Raw genomic sequence first — 21,432 nt, 5'->3', positions numbered from 1 at the left:
GCGAAGCCTTAGACGGCATTTAATCATGGGGGCGCGGAGGGGCGAAGCCCTAAAAGGCATTAACTAAGGGGGGCGAAGCCCTAAACGGCAATTAATCTTGGGGGCGCGGGGGGCGAAGCCCTAAAAGGCAACTGATCATGGGGGCGAAGCCTTAGACGGCATTTAATCATGGGGGCGCGGAGGGGCGAAGCCCTAAAAGGCATTAACTAAGGGGGGCGAAGCCCTAAACGGCAATTAATCTTGGGGGCGCGGGGGGCGAAGCCCTAAAAGGCATTAACTAAGGGGGGCGAAGCCCTAGACGGCATTTAATCATGGGGGTGCGGAGGGGCGAAGCCCTAAAAGGCATTAACTAAGGGGGGCGAAGCCCTAAACGGCAATTGCTCATGGGGCGTGGAGGGGCGAAGCCCTAGAAGGCAAAGGCTCAGGGGGGCGCCGAGGGCGAAGCCCTAGAAGGCAAAAAAAAATTTTGATTTTTTTTTTGATTTTTTAAAAATTTTTTTTTGATTTTTTTTTTATTTTTTTTTTGATTTTTTTTTTATTTTTTTTTTATTTTTTTTTTGATTTTTTTTTTATTTTTTTTTTATTTTTTTTTTAATTTTTAATTTTTTTTTTAATTTTTTTTTTTTTTTAATTAAATTAGCTTAGTCATGTTTAAGCGGTTTATATTATAAACACTGAGCGAAGCCGGGTAATACAGCTAGTATGAAATAAAGTAAAAAGTCCAACGCATTAATTTTAATTAGTTCAGTCTTAATAATAAGTCACATCGTTGGCAATAGTGATGGGACAGAATTGCAATATGGAAACACCAAATTGTCAATGCCTTTTCTTTCAATAGTAAGAAATTTTAGTTTGTGTCATTTCTGTTTTTGTAATGATAGGTAAAACGAATTTATTAAATTATATACAAATAACAATTATTATATTATTAATTTTTTTTATTGAACATTAATTTTAAAATATATACAATATGAAAATTAAAATTGTTTTACTACTTAGTCATATATTCATTTATTTAAATATTTGTCCCTACTTTTTTCTGCCGTATTGATACTCTGGGTATTTTGGGAAAGAATCCATACCTTTGATATCATTTGGCGCGGAAATTTCATTTACTTTTCCAAATTTTTTATCTAATAAAGCTGCATTTGTCTTTTTCATTTCCATTATTGCAAGATTTTTTTGTATTTCCTCGTCCGTCGGTGGTTCACTTCTATAGTGGTAAATAACAAGCAAGTGTATCGATATTCTAAGAATAATTAGTTTATGTAAAAGACGGTGTTACCTCCTATGACGAAGCCAAGATTCCCATTCGGCTGGTTTATAATTGTCGAAACCGCTCTCACCGGTGGTAGCCTCGAACCATCGTTCTGGTCTCCTTTTTCCTCGAGATGGATCTGCCGGTAATTCGTAATACTTATTACCTATGTAATCCGTGCCTGCAATTGTAATGTGTATATTATAATGGTGCAACATTACAGTTTCGTGAAAAATTATGTTTTTGACATTTGTAGATTTGCCAATGGATATTTCAAAACTGTGTGCCTTTGTGATTTCCTGTGATTTGTTTAGGTTTAAAGGAAGCAACAAAGTTATTCCACGCATTCAACCAATCCCTTCTCGTCATTTTTGGTTATGCGTACTAGCTGTCAAATTTGCCTATTTAACCCATTTGGCCATAACATTAATTTTCTTATCCAGCGTTTAAATATTGATTTAAAAAAATAACTTATGAGAGACGGCGTGTAAAATATTTATAAAATCACCTAATGATTTCGGAAAAGTAATTTATCGTTTATGATTTGACCGAATTAAGCTAGCAGCATTGCATATCTGCATTACTCTTGCACAAATACTCATTTTCAGTTTGACGCTTGTCCTTTGAAACAGCCTACGCACACGTGTCGACTATCCCCCTGCTGGGCGTTCTATTAGATATAAAGCTTTTCAGAGTAGAACATTATAAAATTATTTTGGAATAAGTGGAGACACATTTGCTGATTAACAATGGAACAAGGTGGTTCAGCAAAGATTATGTTTTTGTTAGGTTTCGAGAGCTATTGCCTAAAATAAGAACATTTTTAATTGGGAAAAAAGGATAATGATGCAACCTATCGTTAAAAAGGAATGGCGTTTAAAACAAAAAAAAAAAAATTTAATAAATTTAACAAGAGGCTTCGTGACTTTAATGAGCTTCATAAAATTTGCAATCTATTCTCGTCACCTAAAAATACGAATTAAAATAATAGTTCGGTGATTATCGCGCACGTCACTAAAATCTCAATCACGGAACATCTGGCAGCCGAAAATTCCATCCATCGAGATTTGTCTACGTGAAATATCATGCTAACGAGAACTCGAGTGCCAGATAATCCGTATTCGCGATTTTCGTGGCAAAGATGGTCGTTTGTGCGAAATAATCCATTTACCGAAAATAGTATCCCAAGTGTAGTAAAACCCATCGTAATGATTTTTCCAATGGATGTGTGAAATTTAGAATTACAATTTTTGCATTTCAAATTGCTTATAAATGGAATGTATTGATACAGAAAAAAAATTAATAGGACGTTTGTGACTTATTTATATAAAGAATTACGAAAGGTTTTAACTATTTTGATATTTTGCCTTTTAAAGTGAATCTTTTTAACTTCAAGAACTAAAAAAATGTCGATCGCAAAATAGAAAATTTGGATAAAAAGTAGCTCCAGCTTCAAAAACGTTGGGTAACCTGGATATAGAGAAATTACCAATACTATTTTTTGACATAATTTTAAAATAAAGCCCGCTTTTATCAGTGGCGTAACTAGAAAAATTGGGCCCGCATGCAAATGTTAGTAAAAGGGTCCCTTTTATTATTTTTATTTATTTTTTAAATTAAATTGACGATTAACTCTCAAAGTCACAAATTCTGAGACATTTTAGAAGCTTCTTCATGTTCAATCTATTATATTGCTAATTTACTGAGCCTGAGTTGACTCGTCGAATTTCTTTTAGTCTTTTATTAATTTTTTAAAAACAACTATAGTAAATTACGCTAACGAATATTTCATTTAAAATAAAATAACTATCTGAAAATTTCGAACGATATCAAATACGAGAACGTGATTCACAATACACAAATGGAACGAAAATATTTTATTAACGATTATTTTTTTAATTTAACATCGGGTTTATAGATCATTGCAGACAATTATGTATTATTACTGTACCATAACGGAAAACTATTAAATGTCGTGAGAAGGAGAACAAAATCGTGAAAATTCGGCACGCAATTTGGAGAATAAAGTTTAAACTAGTGCTTCCATTAGTCTTATGAATAATTAAAAAAAAAAATTACGAATTTTATTTGAAAATTGTAGTATTTTAGTATTTTAATTTAAAATCATTTTGGGCCTTTAAATCTAAAAGGCCCGCATGCACCGCATGCCGTGCGGAATAGTAGTTACTCGCCTGCTTTTATGCAAGTTTTAGTGATTTAAACAGGTTTGGGAAGCGTTGCTAAGAATGTTTATTTAATCAATGCGTTGCCATAGCCCATAGCCATCATTGATTAGGTACGGTTTTAAGAAAGAAGTAAAACATGACAAACTGATAAACTGAGAAGCGTTGTATTAACGATTGGCCGACCTATATAAAGTAAATATGCGAAGTTGGTGGGTAAATATTGTAGGAGCGATATCATGGCATAGATCCATTACGACACATACAGTGAGCGACAAAAATAGGTACGCAGTAGCAAAATTTCATTTTATTCGTATATATCGCAATATTTTTCATTTAAAAGTTTCTGAAATCATGACTAGGATCATTAAGATAATAAAACAAGACAAATTATTAATTATATTGATGTATTTATTGAGATATTGGAATTATTTACGAAATGGACAAAGTTGGGAAAAAAGTATTGGCAGTTCTTCGGGAGTTTTTAATTTAATTTAAAGCGGTTTTCACGGTATACATTTTTTAAATGTTTCCTATTAATAATATATACATAAAACAATAATATATAAATAAAATAAAGCTTAATATTTAGTAATTCCCCCTTTATCTTTGATTACTGCCTCAATTCTTCTGGGCATAGAATAAAACAATTTTTTTATAACATCTGGGGAAATATCCTTTTCCCATGCCTCCGTTATTATGTTTTCCAGCTCTTGAAGCGTTTTTGGATTGCAGGCTTTTACTTTCCTCTTCAAAATCGCCCATAAATTTTCGATAATGTTCAGGTCTGGACTGTTCCCGGGCCAGGTAAGGGATTTAATTCCCAAACTTTCTTTATAATTGGTTATCTAAAACAAGTCGATGATATTTACCACATAAAAAAACAAATTAAAGATAGAAAAACGGTTTGATAACTTACAGAACGAGCTCGATATCAAGGTGCAGATTCGTCCTGAAATATTGGTTCAGCGACGAATTCTGTGAGTGCTTCGATGGTGGGTAAAACACGTTCCCGTATCGTGTTTTCGTATTGGATAGCATTCATGGACCTTCGGACGAACTCTAGCGCCCCCATTCCATATCCTGTAATGCACCCCCATATCATGACATACGGAGAATGCTTCGCGGTCGCGAAACACAACTTGCGTGAAAACATACTCCACTTCTACGGCGAACTGTGGTCTTCCCATCTGATCCAATAAGATTCCAATTAGATTCATCTGAGAAAACCACCCTGTACCAGTCCTCTGATATCCAATTCTTCTTGTCCTTGGCCCATTTCAACTGCTTTTTCTTCATTGAAACCGCCAGAAGTGGCTTTTTCGCGAATTTGATCGCTCTAAACCCTAATTTATTCAGCTTCCTTTGGATCATACGGGTATGTACTGCTGTGGATGTTGAAGTGTAAACCTCATCACTGATTTTAGAAGCAGTAATAAATTGATCTTGAAGAGCAGCACGTTTTAGGACACGATTTTCACGTTCCATCAATTTTGACTTCCTTCCAGATCCTGGAGCCCTTGTTAATAATCCTGTATCACTGTATTTTTTGGTGAATTTTCTCACAGAACCTTCACTAAACCCCACCCGACGAGCAATCTCTGGATACGCGATTCGCTCTCTCGTAAGAGCCAAAATTACCGCTTTTTCATCGGTCGACATTTGGCGTGCGGACGACATTTTTCCGATGCGATGCTATTGCAACCAAAGTTAACGCGAAACTAAATAGGGAATTGACCATCAGCTTTGTAAATCTTTGAACCAACGGTACATAGAGTTGTGTAAAAAAAAAAAAAGGTTGGGGTCTCATTGTTTACGGCAGGTAGAGAGGTTTGTTTCGCGCTGTTTGTCCGAAATCTATGTGCGTACCTATTTTTGTCGCTCACTGTACATACATAGAACCCTTTATGGTGAGCTTAGTTTCGATCGCGTTCCGACACCTGGTGTACCTTGTATAATACCATGAGGTATCTTACACTAACAGTAATCTTGCTAATTAGCTTAGTATTCGCGAGTGGTCAATTGGAGGAAAATGAAATTGATTATTTTGGGTGCGAACAGCATACCACATGCGGCTCTTGTTTAAACGAAGATTCGATGTGCAGCTGGTGCGAAGATGAAACTTATCATTTATATTCCCAGTTTGTGATAGGATGCTCTTCACGCGAAAGGTTTAACCCTACGTTCAAAGCACCTCAATGTTTAAAATATATGTTCAAAAAAAAATGCGTGTTTCAGATTAATGCAACTTGGGTGTTCGCAAGATCTCATTCTCTCATCGAGGCAGCCTAAGATTGATTTAATGAGTAATGAGCCATTTAGTGACGTCGTCGATGAGGAGAATATGGATACTGTCCAAATCAGACCGCAAAAACTTTCTCTCTCCTTTTCACCTTGTTAGTCAAATACATAATACGGACGAATAATCAAATGGGATTGAGCTTTTAATTGTTTTTATTTGATTTTAGTTGAACCGCAGAACTTTTCATTCCATTATAGACCAGCTAAAGATTTCTCATTGGATTTGTATTATCTGATGGATTTAACTTGGAGTATGAAAGACGACAAAGAAACCTTGGTTAAGTTTAAAGATGACCTTGGAAGAGAACTAAAAAATATTACTAAAAACTTTAGGTATACTTTTGAATCAGTTACTGCTTTCCATACCACCCATAAATGTATGTATGTATAGTCAGGGCCGTCGAGAGTGAATTTGGACCCTAGAGAAAGTATGATTTTCCTACATCTCCCCCCTCTTATGGTTAACTAAAATTTTGAAAGATAAGGTAAGCATTCGTTTCCAATATGCTGATTATAAAAAAGTTTGCCCGGTTTTGCTCGGATGAGAGCTAAAAATGTAAGAGTTGATCCTTTTACAAATTTTGTATAAGGTCTCTTGACTCTGGGCCTAACCCTTTCCAAAAGCTACATGAAATCACTCTGTTTTTTTCGCACAGCCTTACTTACGTGTGCGAGTGTAGGATACAAGGGGACTTTGTATGACGTAACCGAGTCCTCTTATATCCTGCTCGAGCACACGTATGTAAGGGTTACACGACAATTGGTGCAAGTCCAAAATGTTCAACGACAAAATGTACCCGAAAATTAGTGCACTGACAAAATGTACCCGCGACAAAATGTACCCGCGACAAAATGTACCCGCGACAAAATGTTTAAGCGACAAAATGTTCAAAAATGTTCAAAATGTTCAACCGTATCCAATATTTACGTATTTAAATTGAAAAAAAAAACTTTCCGAGCGTATGAACTCCAGATTACATTGCATTAGTTTATATGGCAGGGCTTCTCAACCGTCTCCAAAATTTTCTTTATTTCAAATGAATAATTTACTTTTTATCGTACACATCGCGGGCGTTATTAAATTAGTATAAATGACAGGGGTTCTCAACCGTATCCAATATTTACGTATTTAAATTGAAAAAAAAAACTTTCCGAGCGTATGAACTGCAGATTACATTGCATTAGTTTATATGGCAGGGCTTCTCAACCGTCTCCAAAATTTTCTTTATTTCAAATGAATAATTTACTTTTTATCGTACACATCGCGGGCGTTATTAAATTAGTATAAATGACAGGGGTTCTCAACCGTATCCAATATTTACGTATTTAAATTGAAAAAAAAAACTTTCCGAGCGTATGAACTGCAGATTACATTGCATTAGTTTATATGGCAGGGCTTCTCAACCGTCTCCAAAATTTTCTTTATTTCAAATGAATAATTTACTTTTTATCGTACACATCGCGGGCGTTATTAAATTAGTATAAATGACAGGGGTTCTCAACCGTATCCAATATTTACGTATTTAAATTGAAAAAAAAAACTTTCCGAGCGTATGAACTCTAGATTACATTGCATTAGTTTATATGGCAGGGCTTCTCAACCGTAATATAAAATCTTATAATGAAAATAAATAAATAAAAGCCAAAATTACAAATCTTTTCTTCGTATGAAATAAGTTGTATTCAGTTGAAAACAAAACAAAAATCATTTAAACATAATATGAGCATACAAAATAGATAAAGAAAAAAGATCATCATTTGACATGTATTTTTAAAATCATTTTTAAATTTATTACTTAATTTTGTAATAATATTTATTTTAATAAATAAACAATATTCAATTAAAATAATACATCATTAATTGTAAGATTAAAAGTGATCTGCTCTCAAATAATGGAATCATCATAGTTCGAACTGTTGAAATGCACATGTCATTAAATTTAAAACATTAAAACACAAAATTTATCAATTTTCAGATTAAAACAATAATTGTTAAATTAAAAATTTAAAATACCTAACATCAGTGACAAATTTAGTTATAATATAATTGCTTATCAATAGCTACCGCTGCATAAAAAATATTGATGTCATTTAAAAAATTTGAGTATATTATGACTTAATTTATACATTCTTAAATAATAAGAAATAAATAAGCAAAAAGTTGTGCATTTGATGGAATATCGATAATAAGAGGAAGCTTTTATAAAAAAAAGATACAAAAAATGTACTAAAAGGAAATAAAAATATTGTATATAATATTAAAAAATCCATAATTAGTAAGATTAAAAAATGGTATGACAGTATTTAAATAATGTAGATACATACATACATATGTACATTAAAAGGAATTTAATATTTTTCATATTAAATAAGTTTAGTTTAGTTTTAAAATACAAGGATTTAAAATTAATAACTAAATATAATATACATAAGTATGTGACTAGATATATAAACTAGAACCCTGTTCGCCCTTGACTTGACTGCTGCGAGAAAAATATCCTGTGTACGCACCTGAAAATGAATGTTATATATTATTTTATATACAAAATTTTAACGAAATAATATTTTAGAATAAAAACTAACGAGTGTTAGAACGAGATTCTGCTCACAATATTTGGAATACAAAATTTTATGTGAAATTTTAGTCAAAATATTTTTTAATTGTACTCGAAAAACAATGTTTATATCAATCAAAGTGCCAGGGTGGCGATTTGATTTAAAAGTTATATTATTAAAATTTCTAGTCATAACAATAAAACAATAACAACAAAATATTTCTTAACAATAACAATAAAACTTGACTCTTTGTTGTTTTCGAGAAAGTTACAACCAACAGCCGCAATATTTCCGGGTAAGTTTAAGAAATAAATACTCATTTGAAACGACATATGCCATTCATAAATAAACAGACAAAGCTGTTTTTTGCGTAAAGGGCTGTAGTGCACACAATATTGACTGTGACTAATTACTACTTTTTATGTACGTACGTATCTTAGGGTTGCCATAATTGTCGGACCACCGAAGGGGACTTCCCCCCCCCAAAAAAAAAAACACTCATAGCTTTCATAGCTTTATACACTCGAAATTCATAGCTTTGTTATAAAAAATTGTGCAATCTTTTAAAACAATGCATCTGTACCAAATCTAAAATCAAACAATATAGATTAATAGGCGATTAAATTTAATAAAACCAAATAGAACCTTACCTTAACATTTTAATTCATACGTTCTTCTCTCGCCTTTACTCTTCTTTGAATTGGGCGACTTCATGTTTTCGTTTTTTGGAGCAGCTCTTTTTCCCCTTTTATATAATTATATAGTTCAATGCACGACATTTTATAATACATACACTTTTTTATAACACGCTTTTCACTGTGTCAATATAATGCGAATTGCGCTCATCTGTTCAGTGAGCTTTATGTAATTAATGAGAACACACGTTCAACATAGGCATTTTGCGGTGGGATGGTGAACAAGTATTGTTAACTTGATAACCTTATTAGAACTTTATAATACCAGAGAAATTATAAATTTATTACATAGATATATGTATATTTTTCTATAATAAATGTGATCGAGCTTATCAACTGTGAATAGCTAAAAATTATTATTCTAATGCTACAAACCGAAGTTGAAGAGGACATTGAAGAGATTTCGAACCCACCATTTGCCTATTGTCCTAGGGTTTTACGCAAAGAAAAAAATGCATTCAATAGCCTCTAACATGAGGGTAGTAAAATTTTATAACCCATTTGTCTTTTTACATATTTTCGTCCATTTGTGTAGACAATTCATCTGTCAATCATAGAACTAATTTCAAAATATATTATTGTTTTGCCATCTCTATTCAACGCGCGTGATTTTTTTTACATTTACATTTTAATTGCATTTTACATCAATCGTGTGTCTTTTACATGTCAAAATGAAATTTTGTATGCAACTCTTACGCATAATAGTTAGTTGTAAATGATGCAATATTAATGTGAAACATAAAGGAGGTATGTAAAAATAATTTTAGCTGGGGATTAAGGAACCTGTTGCCCAAAAAAAAAAGGTTGACTATTGTAAATTTCTAATGTCTGCCTTTTTTACATACCTCCTTTTTTCTCCAATACAATGTCCGATTCATACATTTGTTTTTTGTTAAACACTAAGTAAAATCTCTCCATCATAAATCCTAATAGTCGTAATTCGAGACTTGATTGTAAAATAATACATTAAATTTATCTAAATTAATATTTGATATTCTTGCCTTATAATTGTATAATGAAATATTAAGTTTAAAAAAAACTTTCATTTTACATATAGCTTGCGAATGTACACTAGAAGACTTATTTGCAGAAGAAATAAAATAATTGCATTTTTAAACAAAATTTTGGAAAAAACTTATGTGAATTTGATTTAGAGACGCCGTAAAGGTCACATTCAATGTTAAAACTCGAAGTACACGTGACCGCTGGCTGGGAACTGTTTTATCAAAATAAAACGTGGCGATCAACGTTTATTTATTTATATATTATCTTAGCTATCAAGCTAATTTTAAAATTACTTAACTCTAAAATTTATAATTATCTTATATGTACTGTCCCTCACAGAGGTCTTCGGTGTTAAACTAATTCAATGACATACGCTTAAAAACTAAATTATTCATTTGAAATAAAGAAAATTTTGGAGACGGTTGAGAAGCCCTGCCATATAAACTAATGCAATGTAATCTGCAGTTCATAAGCTCGGAAAGTTTTTTTTTTCAATTTAAATACGTAAATATTGGATACGGTTGAGAACCCCTGTCATTTATACTAATTTAATAACGCCCGCGATGTGTACGATAAAAAGTAAATTATTCATTTGAAATAAAGAAAATTTTGGAGACGGTTGAGAAGCCCTGCCATATAAACTAATGCAATGTAATCTGCAGTTCATACGCTCGGAAAGTTTTTTTTTTCAATTTAAATACGTAAATATTGGATACGGTTGAGAACCCCTGTCATTTATACTAATTTAATAACGCCCGCGATGTGTACGATAAAAAGTAAATTATTCATTTGAAATAAAGAAAATTTTGGAGACGGTTGAGAAGCCCTGCCATATAAACTAATGCAATGTAATCTGCAGTTCATACGCTCGGAAAGTTTTTTTTTTCAATTTAAATACGTAAATATTGGATACGGTTGAGAACCCCTGTCATTTATACTATTTTAATAACGCCCGCGATGTGTACGATAAAAAGTAAATTATTCATTTGAAATAAAGAAAATTTTGGAGACGGTTGAGAAGCCCTGCCATATAAACTAATGCAATGTAATCTGCAGTTCATACGCTCGGAAAGTTTTTTTTTTCAATTTAAATACGTAAATATTGGATACGGTTGAGAACCCCTGACATTTATACTAATTCAATGACATCTTAAAATGATATTCAATGAGTCACAATGACATTCGCTTAAAATGTAATTGTTCAATTTAAATAAGTATATGTTGGTACGGTTGAGAACACCTTTAATTTATAATAATTTAATAACATCCGCGATCTATACGATAAAAAGTACCATATACATCGATAAATATAATACAATAAAAAGTTACTTTTGCCATTAAAATAGGATAATTTAGGATTTTTGAACATTTTGAACATTTTTGAACATTTTGTCGCGGGTACATTTTGTCGCGGGTACATTTTGTCGCGGGTACATTTTGTCAGTGCACTAATTTTCGGGTACATTTTGTCGTTGAACATTTTGGCCTTGCACCAATTGTCGCGTCCCCGTATGTACATAAGTAAGGCTGTGCGACGAAAACAGAGAGTTACGGCGAAATCACACAGGGAAGAACGGTACGTCGTGTGCTTGGCTCTTCGCTGTGGGGGTTCTCCTAATTTTTTTAAAATATGTGATACACCGCTATCGATCACTGTCACGCAAGGATAATACTAGGATACAATTTTACTGAAAACATTCCAAGGGGTGATTTTAGGACGGTGTGTGCTAGGTGTGCCATGAAGGCATCCCACATTTTTTCGCATGTTTAAGAGTATCTAAAAAAACCCGGTCTATAGATAAAAAAAAGGGTGCATGGTAAACGGTACTTTTTTTTTTTTTTTTTTTTTTTTTTCGGCGGGGGGAAATCTTCTAGAAGACACCACCGACGTGTTTAATTCCGGTGGTAGTGTGGGATTTTTACCCACTAAAACCCCCCTCCTCTTCAGCTACCACCCGGCTACTAATTAAGTATTGCTCAAGGGTGGCAGCCAGGATAGCCATCTAGGCTCTCGTCATTTTACAAAGTCCGACATTTTTTCTCTCGATCGCGTTCTGCCTCTTCTTTCTCCCGCATGATGCATACTGCAAACGTAGTGCATGCTGTCCACGCCTCTGCACTCTCAAGCATAGCAGGAATCATGTTAGTCGTCGTTAATGAGTTAACACCGAGTTCATTTTTACTTTATCTATGTACGTACATAGATAGTTATAGTAACAATAGATGAAGTTTTGTGATCATGCGAAAATTCGAACTCGAGATTTTGACTGATTCGAACTCAGAATCGATCACTGATCACGTTTTCATGATCTAGAAAAAAATGTGTGTGTGTGTGTGTGTGTGTGTGTCTGTGTGTGTGTGTCTGTGTGTGTGTCTGTGTGGGTGTGTATTTTGGGGATATTTTAAACACCGTTAGTCCTATCAAACTGAAACTTAGTATCGGTTACTGAAATTCTTATCGACACGACGTAAATTTTTTTCAAATTTTTAAGTTGACCGGAAATGGTACCTCGCCTTATAGGTGTCCTCTTTTTTTAAGTTTTTGAATTCAATTATCTCCCAAACCACTAACTGAATCGGACTGAATTTTTTTTAAATATGATACAAATAATAGTTTTCATAACCTCATATTTTTTAAATATTTCTATCTGAACCGGAAGTAGTACTTTTACTCTAGAGAATCGAAGTTTTTTATGTTTTTTTCAGAAACCTTTTGGTTTATTGAACTGAAATTTCATATCTAGAAGTTTAAGTTTAATACCAAGTTAATTATAAAATTTAGTTAGCATCCGTCAACCGGAAGTAGCAGTTTACTCTTGTTCGATTTTTCTTCCACTATTTTTTTCGACCCCTTAAACATGTGTGTTCGTCACAAAAAAATTCAAGTACAATTCTTGTTGCAATTTGATGAAAATGAAAAAAAATTTTTAAACTTTATAAACCGGAAGTGGGATTTTTTTCACTTAGAAAGGTTGAAAATGTTGTGCCCACTACTCTGTCCACACCCCTGAACGTATTAAGCTGAAAATTTATATTTCTATCCTTTATGTACTAACTTAGAGCTGGTAGGGTTTTGGTCAGAATTCGTAAGCCGGAAGTAGTATTTTTTTTAAAAACAATATTTCATTATTTTTTCATTATTTTATTTTGACCTTTTAAATTGTTTTAAGCTTCTTGATATTTAATGTGTATAATAAAAATAGTGATTTTAAGTGAAAAAAAAAAAATTAATTATTTTAATGAACCGGAAGTGGGATTTTTTTCCTCGTGGAAAGGTCAAAAATGTTGTGCCCACTACTCTGTCCGAGCTGAAAATTTATATTTCTATCCTTTGTGTACTAACTTAGAGCTGGTAGGGTTTTGGTCAGAATTCGTAAACCGGAAGTAGTATTTTTTTTTAAAACAATATTTCATTATTTTATTTTGACCTTTAAAATTATTTTTATTTTCTTGATATTTAATGAGTATAATACTGATAGTGATTTTTAGTAATAAAAAAAATTTGAATACAATCAGACAACCGGAAGTAGATCTTTTGTTTTGTGCAAGTTTCCATACATTTGCGCTCAATTTGTATCGCTGTCATAGTCATCAGTTCAATATCGAATTTTGTTATATATATATATATATATATATATATATATATATATATATATATATATATATATATATATATATATATATATATATATATATATATATATATATATATATATATATATATATATATATATATATATATATATATATATATATATATATATATATATATATATGTATATATATATATATATATATAGAGGAAAAGCCTATATATATATATATATATATATATATATATATATATATATATATATATATATATATATATATGTATATATATATATATATATATAGAGGAAAAGCCTGTTCCTCTTGTTACTGTTGTATCCTGCTAGCGCAAATTAAGTGAGTATGTACGACGGGGGGAGAGACCCTTTTTTATCTTTCGACTTAAGATCTTTCGATTTTCGATCGTTGCCTTCCGATATTTGTGTTTTCGGGCGTTTCACTTTCGGTCCCGTGAGGTAGACCAAAAAATACCATATGCCGCATTCCTTCCTGTGTGATTTCGCCCTTATACAGCACGCTACTGATATGTACATATAAATACCTATATACAGCTTAAGTTGTAATACTGTAACATTACACAAATTTTCATATTCATATACTCGTAGTAACTGTATAATTGAAAGGTTGTTTGATTTCGTTAGGTTGGCTTTTGGAAGTTTTGCCGATAAACCTCTAATGCCGTATGCCAGTATGGAGGAACGGAGGCGTAAAAATCCGTGTCTGGTCGAACATGGCGAATGCGAAAGGACTTACGATTTTCGACACAGACTCAATTTTTCAGAATTGCACACATTCGTGCAAGCTTTGAATTCCAGCGAAATCACTGCTAATTTGGACAATGCCGAGGGAGGAATGGACGCCCTCATGCAAGTTTTAGTTTGCGGCGATCAAATGGGTTGGAATCCCAAATCCAGAAAAATCGTCATATTCGCCACGGACGGATTGTCTCACTTCGCAGGAGATGGAGTGTTAGGTAGGTCGTTGGGAATTAATAAATTCACGAAGTTCTTTTTCAATTATTTTTCAAATTGTACTCAGGTGGAGCAGTGAAACCCAACGATAAAAAAGGTCATCTGAATGCAGACGGTTATTACGAACACAACGAAATGGATTATCCATCTTTGGAACAAATTAGCCGCGTACTTCATGAACAGAAGGTATTTTTTCGTCAACGTTTAATTATATATCTATCATTAGTGACATCCGGGTGAAAAGTCGAAAATGTTCGTTTACCATGCATACATATGAAAAACGGTTAGTATATATGTATATATCAGTGGCGTGCGGTAAAACTCTCTCTCCCCGTCGTACATCCTCACTTAATTTGCGCGAGCAGGATACAACAGGAACAAGAGGAACAGGCTTTTCCTTCCGTATCCTGCGCGCGCACATTAAACAAGGCTGTATGACAAAAAGAGAAATAATTTCACCGCATGCCACTCATATATATTATATATACATAGTACCGTTTACCATGCACCCTTTTTTTTTTGATCTTTCGATTTTCGATCTTTGCCTTCCGATATTTGCTTTTTCGGGCTTTTCATTTTCGGTCCCGTGAGGTAGACCCGTGACGTCCATATGTACACTACAGTGCCGGCCATATACCCAAAGGTGTCCTCGGACAATTTTTTCTAAACACCCTTAAAAAAATGGATAACCATCCTCCTTTTTCCGGGTTTGGGACCTTGCTACAGTTTCAGCAAAAGTAGAACAACCCAAATGTTTTATAACATTGAATACAATGAGTAAAATTGAATACGACAAAAAACACCACATCTTTGCACATTCGTTTAACTGTTCGAATCTAAGATATTTTTTTAGGAATATAATTGCACGTAATCAGAATCTTCCAGCGATATATTGAAGCTGAAAATAGTGTAAACAGTATTTGGAGAATATTGAAAAAAGATTTCGCAGTGTCGTATAGCACAAGATTCAAATTTTGGCTGCCACAGGGAAACGTTAATTATAATACAAAAGGGAATGCGCCTTCACCCAATGAATAGAATTTGCCGAGGCACTTTTGGCGCTCTAATATAAAATTTTGTAGGGCCTCTGGCGCATCGAGCGGCGCCCTAATTTATTTGGTGCCCTCGGGCGCCGCATGACCCAGCCCCCTCTAAAGTCGGCACTGATTGTACATTAGGATAAAGAATCTCGGATTAACATGGACAAGCACGGCGCTCCGCTCTGTCTACATGTGTTCGTCGATGATCGCCTTACGTGATCATGTTCGTCTGTGTTTAATGGGTACGTTTCCACTTACCTATTTCAAGACACATTTTTTCATTTGTCTTATCGCGCTTTGACATTCTTGATACCTCTTAAATTCCATTGTTTTTATACTAATTTATTAGTACTTTAATCGCATTATTGATTGAAAGCTTATTTATACTTAGGTACTGATTCAAATTACATTTTACAATTATATATACATAGATTAGCGTAATATTCGCTGCAACACAAGAAGTTCTATTCTACTATGAGCAAATTAAGAATTTGCTTCCTGAAAATACGTTTGTTGGTCTACTCGAAAGCGACAGCTCCAATATTTTGGCGTTGATCAAACGAGGATACGATTACATCGCCAGTGTTGTTAACTTTGAAGTGCCGACAGATGAGGACTTTGAATTCACTGTGTATTCGAATTGTGGCGATGACAGTCGTACTCCTTTCCAAACTTCCAAATGCACAAATATCAAATTGGGCGAAACTTATAACTTCACGGTGGACATGGCCGTGAAGAGCAATCGGCAGCGGGTCATAAAAAGTGTTAGTATTCATTTTGGTATACGCACCAAATGTAAAATAGCACATACATATGTATGCTTAAAATATATTGTCATGTTTCAGAAAAAATCTTTCGTCATAAAGGAATCTCAATTGGGCCAAGAAATATTGACAGTTGAAGTTGACATGGTGACTGCTTGTAAGTGTTCCGAGTCTAAATCAGAATGTCCCACCAATGCTGAAAAAGAATGTGGCATATGTGTATGCAAGCCTGGATGGTTAGTGCAACTCATTTCTTAGGTGTATAAACGACACAACGACTGGCTTATCTAATATATAATATATGTAATTTCAAAAGAGACTTTGTATGTAAGTTTTGGGTCGTAGAATCCGTGACGTGAATCGGTGAATCCAATATTTGAAGAAATATAGGAGAAACATATGCACTCTGCACCAGTGGCATAACTAAGAATTTTGGGCCCGTAAGCAAAAAATCATCAAAGCTCCCCTCCCTCGTCATTTTTGCTTTCGCAACGCAGTATTAGTGTAAATATAATTATTGTTAATATGTAGATACATAATATAATTTTCTTAATTGAACTCATCTATTTTAAAATTTCTTCTTTCGAACCTTACTGTTCGAAATGCAAAATCATTAATTAATTATTTGAGGTCCATTTTGGCTGCTTCTTTGTGCTCAATTGTAAGCAAAGATAGTTCATTGAGTCTGGTTTGACCGATCGAATTTCTTTTGTAATCTTTAATTATTTTTAATTTATTGAATGTTCTTTCTACCTTAGGCACAGTTACCGGAAAATCACTCTCCAAACAACTGTACTTGGTAATAAGTAATTGTAAAAATTGCCTTATGGTTATTGTTTCAGAAAGATCTTTCTTTATTAATAAAAGTACATGTGTAAATTGAGATTCGAATTGACCTGAGAAAATTTCTGATTTTCTGATTCAAACAATAATCTGGAATATCTTTTTCCAACATATTAATAATTTTCCTAGGTTCAAGAAAACCGAAATAGTTTTTCACTACCTGCATTTATGGCCCCCTATCTCCGTGGGCCCGTAAGCATTGCTTACCCCCGCTACATACAGTGCCAGTTTTAGGGGGGGGGAGGGGCTGGGTTGCCCGAGGGCGCCAAATGAGATAGGGCGCCACACGATGCGCCAAAGGCGCTCTAAAATTAGAAATTAGAGCGCCAAAAGTCGTACAAAATTTTAGATTACAGCGTTAAAGGCGAAATTTTTTTCTAAGGGTGTTTATATTGCCCGAGGGCGCCATTGGGTGTAAGGCCGGCACTGGCTACATAGTAGTTACGCCACTGCTCTCCACGTGCAACTACACCCTAATTCGGTTTGGGGAACATCCACTGTCACAGCGTGCAGCTAAGGGCGTGACGTTCCGTACTATTCAGTGTGTTTTCGCCCTTGTATCATCAAAATGTCTACTCGCTACTTGCAATTGATATATTTTTAGCACTACTTGAGTGCAATCTAATATGTGTTTACCTTGATTGGTTCGTAGGTCTGGAAAAAATTGTAGCTGCAATGAACATACACAGGGTAATTTTAAAAACACTGATGGGTGTTATCCGCCGATGGGTGTTAATGGCAGAGCGGTTTCCCCATGTTCTGGGAAAGGGGACTGTTTCTGCGACAAATGCCAATGCGATCAAGGATGGGATGGAAAATTTTGCGAATGTTCAATTTGTCCAATTAACCAGTGCGTAAATATCACCATTCATATCCAAGCGTAAATGGTGATTTAACATCACATAATTTAATTTTGACATAATTTTTAGAGATAACCGTAAGGTTTGCGGGGGCAAAAATCGTGGTAATTGTGTTTGTGGAGTATGTGCTTGTCGTAAAGGATGGTCAGGACCGACCTGCTCCTGTTCAGACAATCTTTGCACCTCGCCCTGGAACAACGATCTTTGTTCCGGAAATGGTGTCTGTAACTGTGGTGAGTCAAAGTAAATTATATTACTATTTGTAAGTCGTAAATTCAATTTCAATGTCTCAACAAGCGGTTTGTTCCTTCGATAGGAAAATGCAAGTGTACCGAAAAAGGAGGAAAGAATTATGCAGGTCGATATTGTGAGACGTGTTCCAATTGCAACAATCCTGCGTGTTCCGTGTACGAGAAGTGCGTATTAAATGAATTAAAAATACAACTTTCGGCAAAGGAACCTTGTATATCCCAAGATGGAACTATTTTCATACCAACACATGTACCCACGTCATTTCGTAAGTAAAACATAATTTCATTCGGATATTTAGAGATGGAGAATTTTAAAAATCGTGTACACGTGCCAATGGCTAAACGTTCTTTAACGTTGAATTACAATTTTCAGTCAATCGCTATGTTTAATTTCAGCTGAAACTTCTGACGAACAACAATGCGTAATTAGGATTGATGACAAACGATCGAAGGAAGATGGTTGCGAGTATATTTTCACTTATAAAGTTCGGAAAGATTGGAACACAGAACTGTCAATTTATCAGAAAACATGCCCCAATGATTATCAAACAGCTGGCATCATGAAAACGGGTGTAGCAATAGTAATAGTAATAGCGATCGTGATTATTTGTCTTATAATGTGGAAAATATACGACAACCTTTTATACCTAAGAGAATACAGGAAATTCCAAGCACATAAAATGAATGACCAAAAAAAAATAGATTTTGTGGTGGGAAATCCTTTATATAAATCACCGATAACCACATTTGAAGTACCAGATGGTTACAAGAGAGAACACTTAGATTGATGGTATTTGTGTTTTTTCTGAATTCATTTTTAATAATTGTATAAATAGAATCTCCCCCCCCCCCCAAAAGTTTTTATTAGTGTAGAACAGCGTTTCCCAACCTGCGGTACGCGTACCACTTGATGGTTGGTGGTACGCGAAAAAAAAATCAGTAATGGCGGAATTTTTGGCTAGGTATTAGTGAAAAATATAAACAGCTTTATGACATAGCACTCAAATTTCTGTCACCGTTTACTAGCACTGAACTGGTTGAGAGAGCATTCTCTTCATATATTTTAATAAAACAAGTATAGAAATTGATTGAATCCCGCTACATACTTAAGGGTAAATCTCGCACCATTTGAACCAAATTTAAAAAAAACTAAGTACAAGCATCTCAATTATATGTACTTTGTAATTTTGTGTTTTTATACAAACAATCAATAATTTTTTTTATTATCAATAATAGAAGTATGACAAGATAGTAGATAAATGTATTAAACTTTGAGCATATTATAATTGTCTCCACAAAAATTTTATTTTTTCATAAAATTTATTTCCAAAACAGATCTACATATTGCGTGTATCCTGTTTTCACATTCCTTACCATGCAAATACTATACATAATAATTACACTTGCTAAAACAAATTTCATGAAATACAATCATTTTTATATGGTGGTACAATTTAGCGTTATGTACTACCGAGTGGTACGCGAGTCAAAAAAGGTTGGGAAACGCTGGTGTAGAAGAAGCAGAGCAACTTTTCAGTTTTCTTTATTGTTGAAAGTATTTTCTTTAAAATAAAACAAATTAAACATATATGATATTACATTTAATTGTGATTCTTTTAATGATTCGTATGTAAATTTTCAGAAATTTTACAATGACAATTAAGTGTAATCTGCAGTACATTAAAATAATGACGACAAAGTAATGGGGTTTTAATTTTTAATTTATCTACATACATATACATATGTTACAGTCGACGTATACATACATTAAGATCATTCATGAACATACTATATATGTAGTTTGTTCTAGCCAGTTTTAGTGTACATAGCCAGTGTATAGCCAGTGTATAGCCAGTGTACATAGCCAGCAGCATAGCTCGGACGTTAAGCTTCTGCTTACCGTCAAGAAGGTGCCGGGTTCTATCCCTGAATGAAAATGGATTTTTCAGAGTATGCTGTTGGTCAGACCTGGATTTGTGACTCCAGGTTGATCGTTTCCTATCAGAGTTTGCCAATTCTCTCTGATTTCATTGTTGAAACGGTTCCCGGAAAAAAAAATTGGCTAAAAATCCTTCCTACCTACTATGTCACCACTATTTGAAAAATTTGATTGATGTAAAATAAAAATTTATGTACAATTCATAGATGTCTCGTTAATTTGCGAGTTTTTTCAGTGTCTCGCAATTCAACGACTTATAATAAAAATGCTGTATTTGTATTTGTAATTGGCCAGGAAGGCGCATTGGGATTTACCTGTAAGGCCTTCCTGGTATATATGTAAAATAAAATAAAAATAAAAGAACAAATTGACTAATTGGCATAAGTTTGAGTATTCTCAATGGTTTATCCCATCCCCTATGCATATATGTATTACCTTAGGTTGCAATATTTATAATATTTTGGGGGAACGGGAATCATAGTGACGTAGCAATGTGGTTACCATAGGATTTCCCATTTAAATACTTGGTGTTTTGACGTCGCAAATGTTTTGACAGCTCAAAAGTTTTAGCAGCTAAAAGTTTCATGCTACAACTGGTGAGTCTATTTGAAGATAGCTTTTGACTGTTAGCACTTAAACTAAATCCAATTCGTAAATAAACAAACTAGTATATTCATGAACGAACCGGAGTGAACACTTGGACTGTAACATATACCTACATATACAAAGTATCGATGTATGGCGAGTGTGTGATACACACAGATCTTTTAAAAAACATGAAAAAGTGATCAGGGATAGATACTAAACACAAATCATCCCATATTTCGAGGTCGAAATTTCTCACGATTGCAACTCTTCGTATGTATGTATAAATATACTTCACATATGAAATAAAGTAAAAAGTCCAACGCATTAATTTTAATTAGTTCAGTCTTAATAATAAAGTCACATCGTTGGAAATTTATGATTATTGAGTGATGGGACAGAATTGCAATATGCAATTTTAATGCAGATACTTATCATTTAGATTAATTTGTCACTGGACCGCCGAGGATGCAAAACGAAATTCTTAGAAGTTACAAAGCGCGTTTCTAAATGAACAAGTTTGTACATATGTATAATATAATGTGATGCAAATGGTACCACGTGCATAG

At 33.8% G+C, this 21,432-nt stretch overlaps 4 protein-coding genes and 1 long non-coding RNA gene across 5 annotated transcripts in view; 3 read left to right on the top strand and 2 right to left on the bottom strand.

Moving 5' to 3' along the window:
- Positions 1–21,432, top strand: part of LOC143921168 (uncharacterized) — a 420,653-nt gene that overhangs the window by 33,045 nt on the left and 366,176 nt on the right. The window lies entirely within an intron of this gene.
- The window catches only part of LOC143921171 (uncharacterized), an 895,047-nt gene that overhangs the window by 811,763 nt on the left and 61,852 nt on the right, over positions 1–21,432 (bottom strand). The window lies entirely within an intron of this gene.
- The window catches only part of LOC143921164 (uncharacterized), a 754,379-nt gene that overhangs the window by 672,213 nt on the left and 60,734 nt on the right, over positions 1–21,432 (top strand). The gene's annotated exons all lie outside the window — the stretch shown is intronic.
- LOC143921166 (NADH dehydrogenase [ubiquinone] 1 alpha subcomplex assembly factor 2-like) lies at positions 944–1,644 on the bottom strand. The gene is made up of 3 exons (XM_077444336.1): positions 1,546–1,644; positions 1,286–1,439; positions 944–1,213 (listed from the first exon to the last, which is right to left on the bottom strand). Exons 1-3 carry the CDS (start codon positions 1,625–1,627, stop codon positions 1,030–1,032), a joined length of 420 nt encoding a protein of 139 aa, XP_077300462.1. The 5' UTR covers positions 1,628–1,644; the 3' UTR covers positions 944–1,029.
- LOC143921137 (integrin beta-nu-like) lies at positions 3,629–20,660 on the top strand. Its single transcript, XM_077444284.1, has 13 exons — positions 3,629–3,708; positions 5,341–5,612; positions 5,680–5,837; positions 5,910–6,075; positions 14,252–14,583; positions 14,649–14,767; positions 16,053–16,385; positions 16,467–16,621; positions 17,881–18,078; positions 18,158–18,321; positions 18,405–18,605; positions 18,736–19,129; positions 19,982–20,660. The coding sequence occupies exons 2-12, from the start codon at positions 5,404–5,406 to the stop codon at positions 19,125–19,127; spliced, it is 2,427 nt and encodes an 808-aa protein (XP_077300410.1). The 5' UTR covers positions 3,629–3,708; positions 5,341–5,403; the 3' UTR covers positions 19,128–19,129; positions 19,982–20,660.

Source organism: Arctopsyche grandis, chromosome 13 (genome assembly GCF_051622035.1).
Source record: "Arctopsyche grandis isolate Sample6627 chromosome 13, ASM5162203v2, whole genome shotgun sequence".
Lineage (NCBI taxonomy): Eukaryota > Metazoa > Arthropoda > Insecta > Trichoptera > Hydropsychidae > Arctopsyche > Arctopsyche grandis.
Note: the sequence above shows the minus strand (reverse complement) of the source record. Positions and strands in the feature narration are given on the sequence as shown.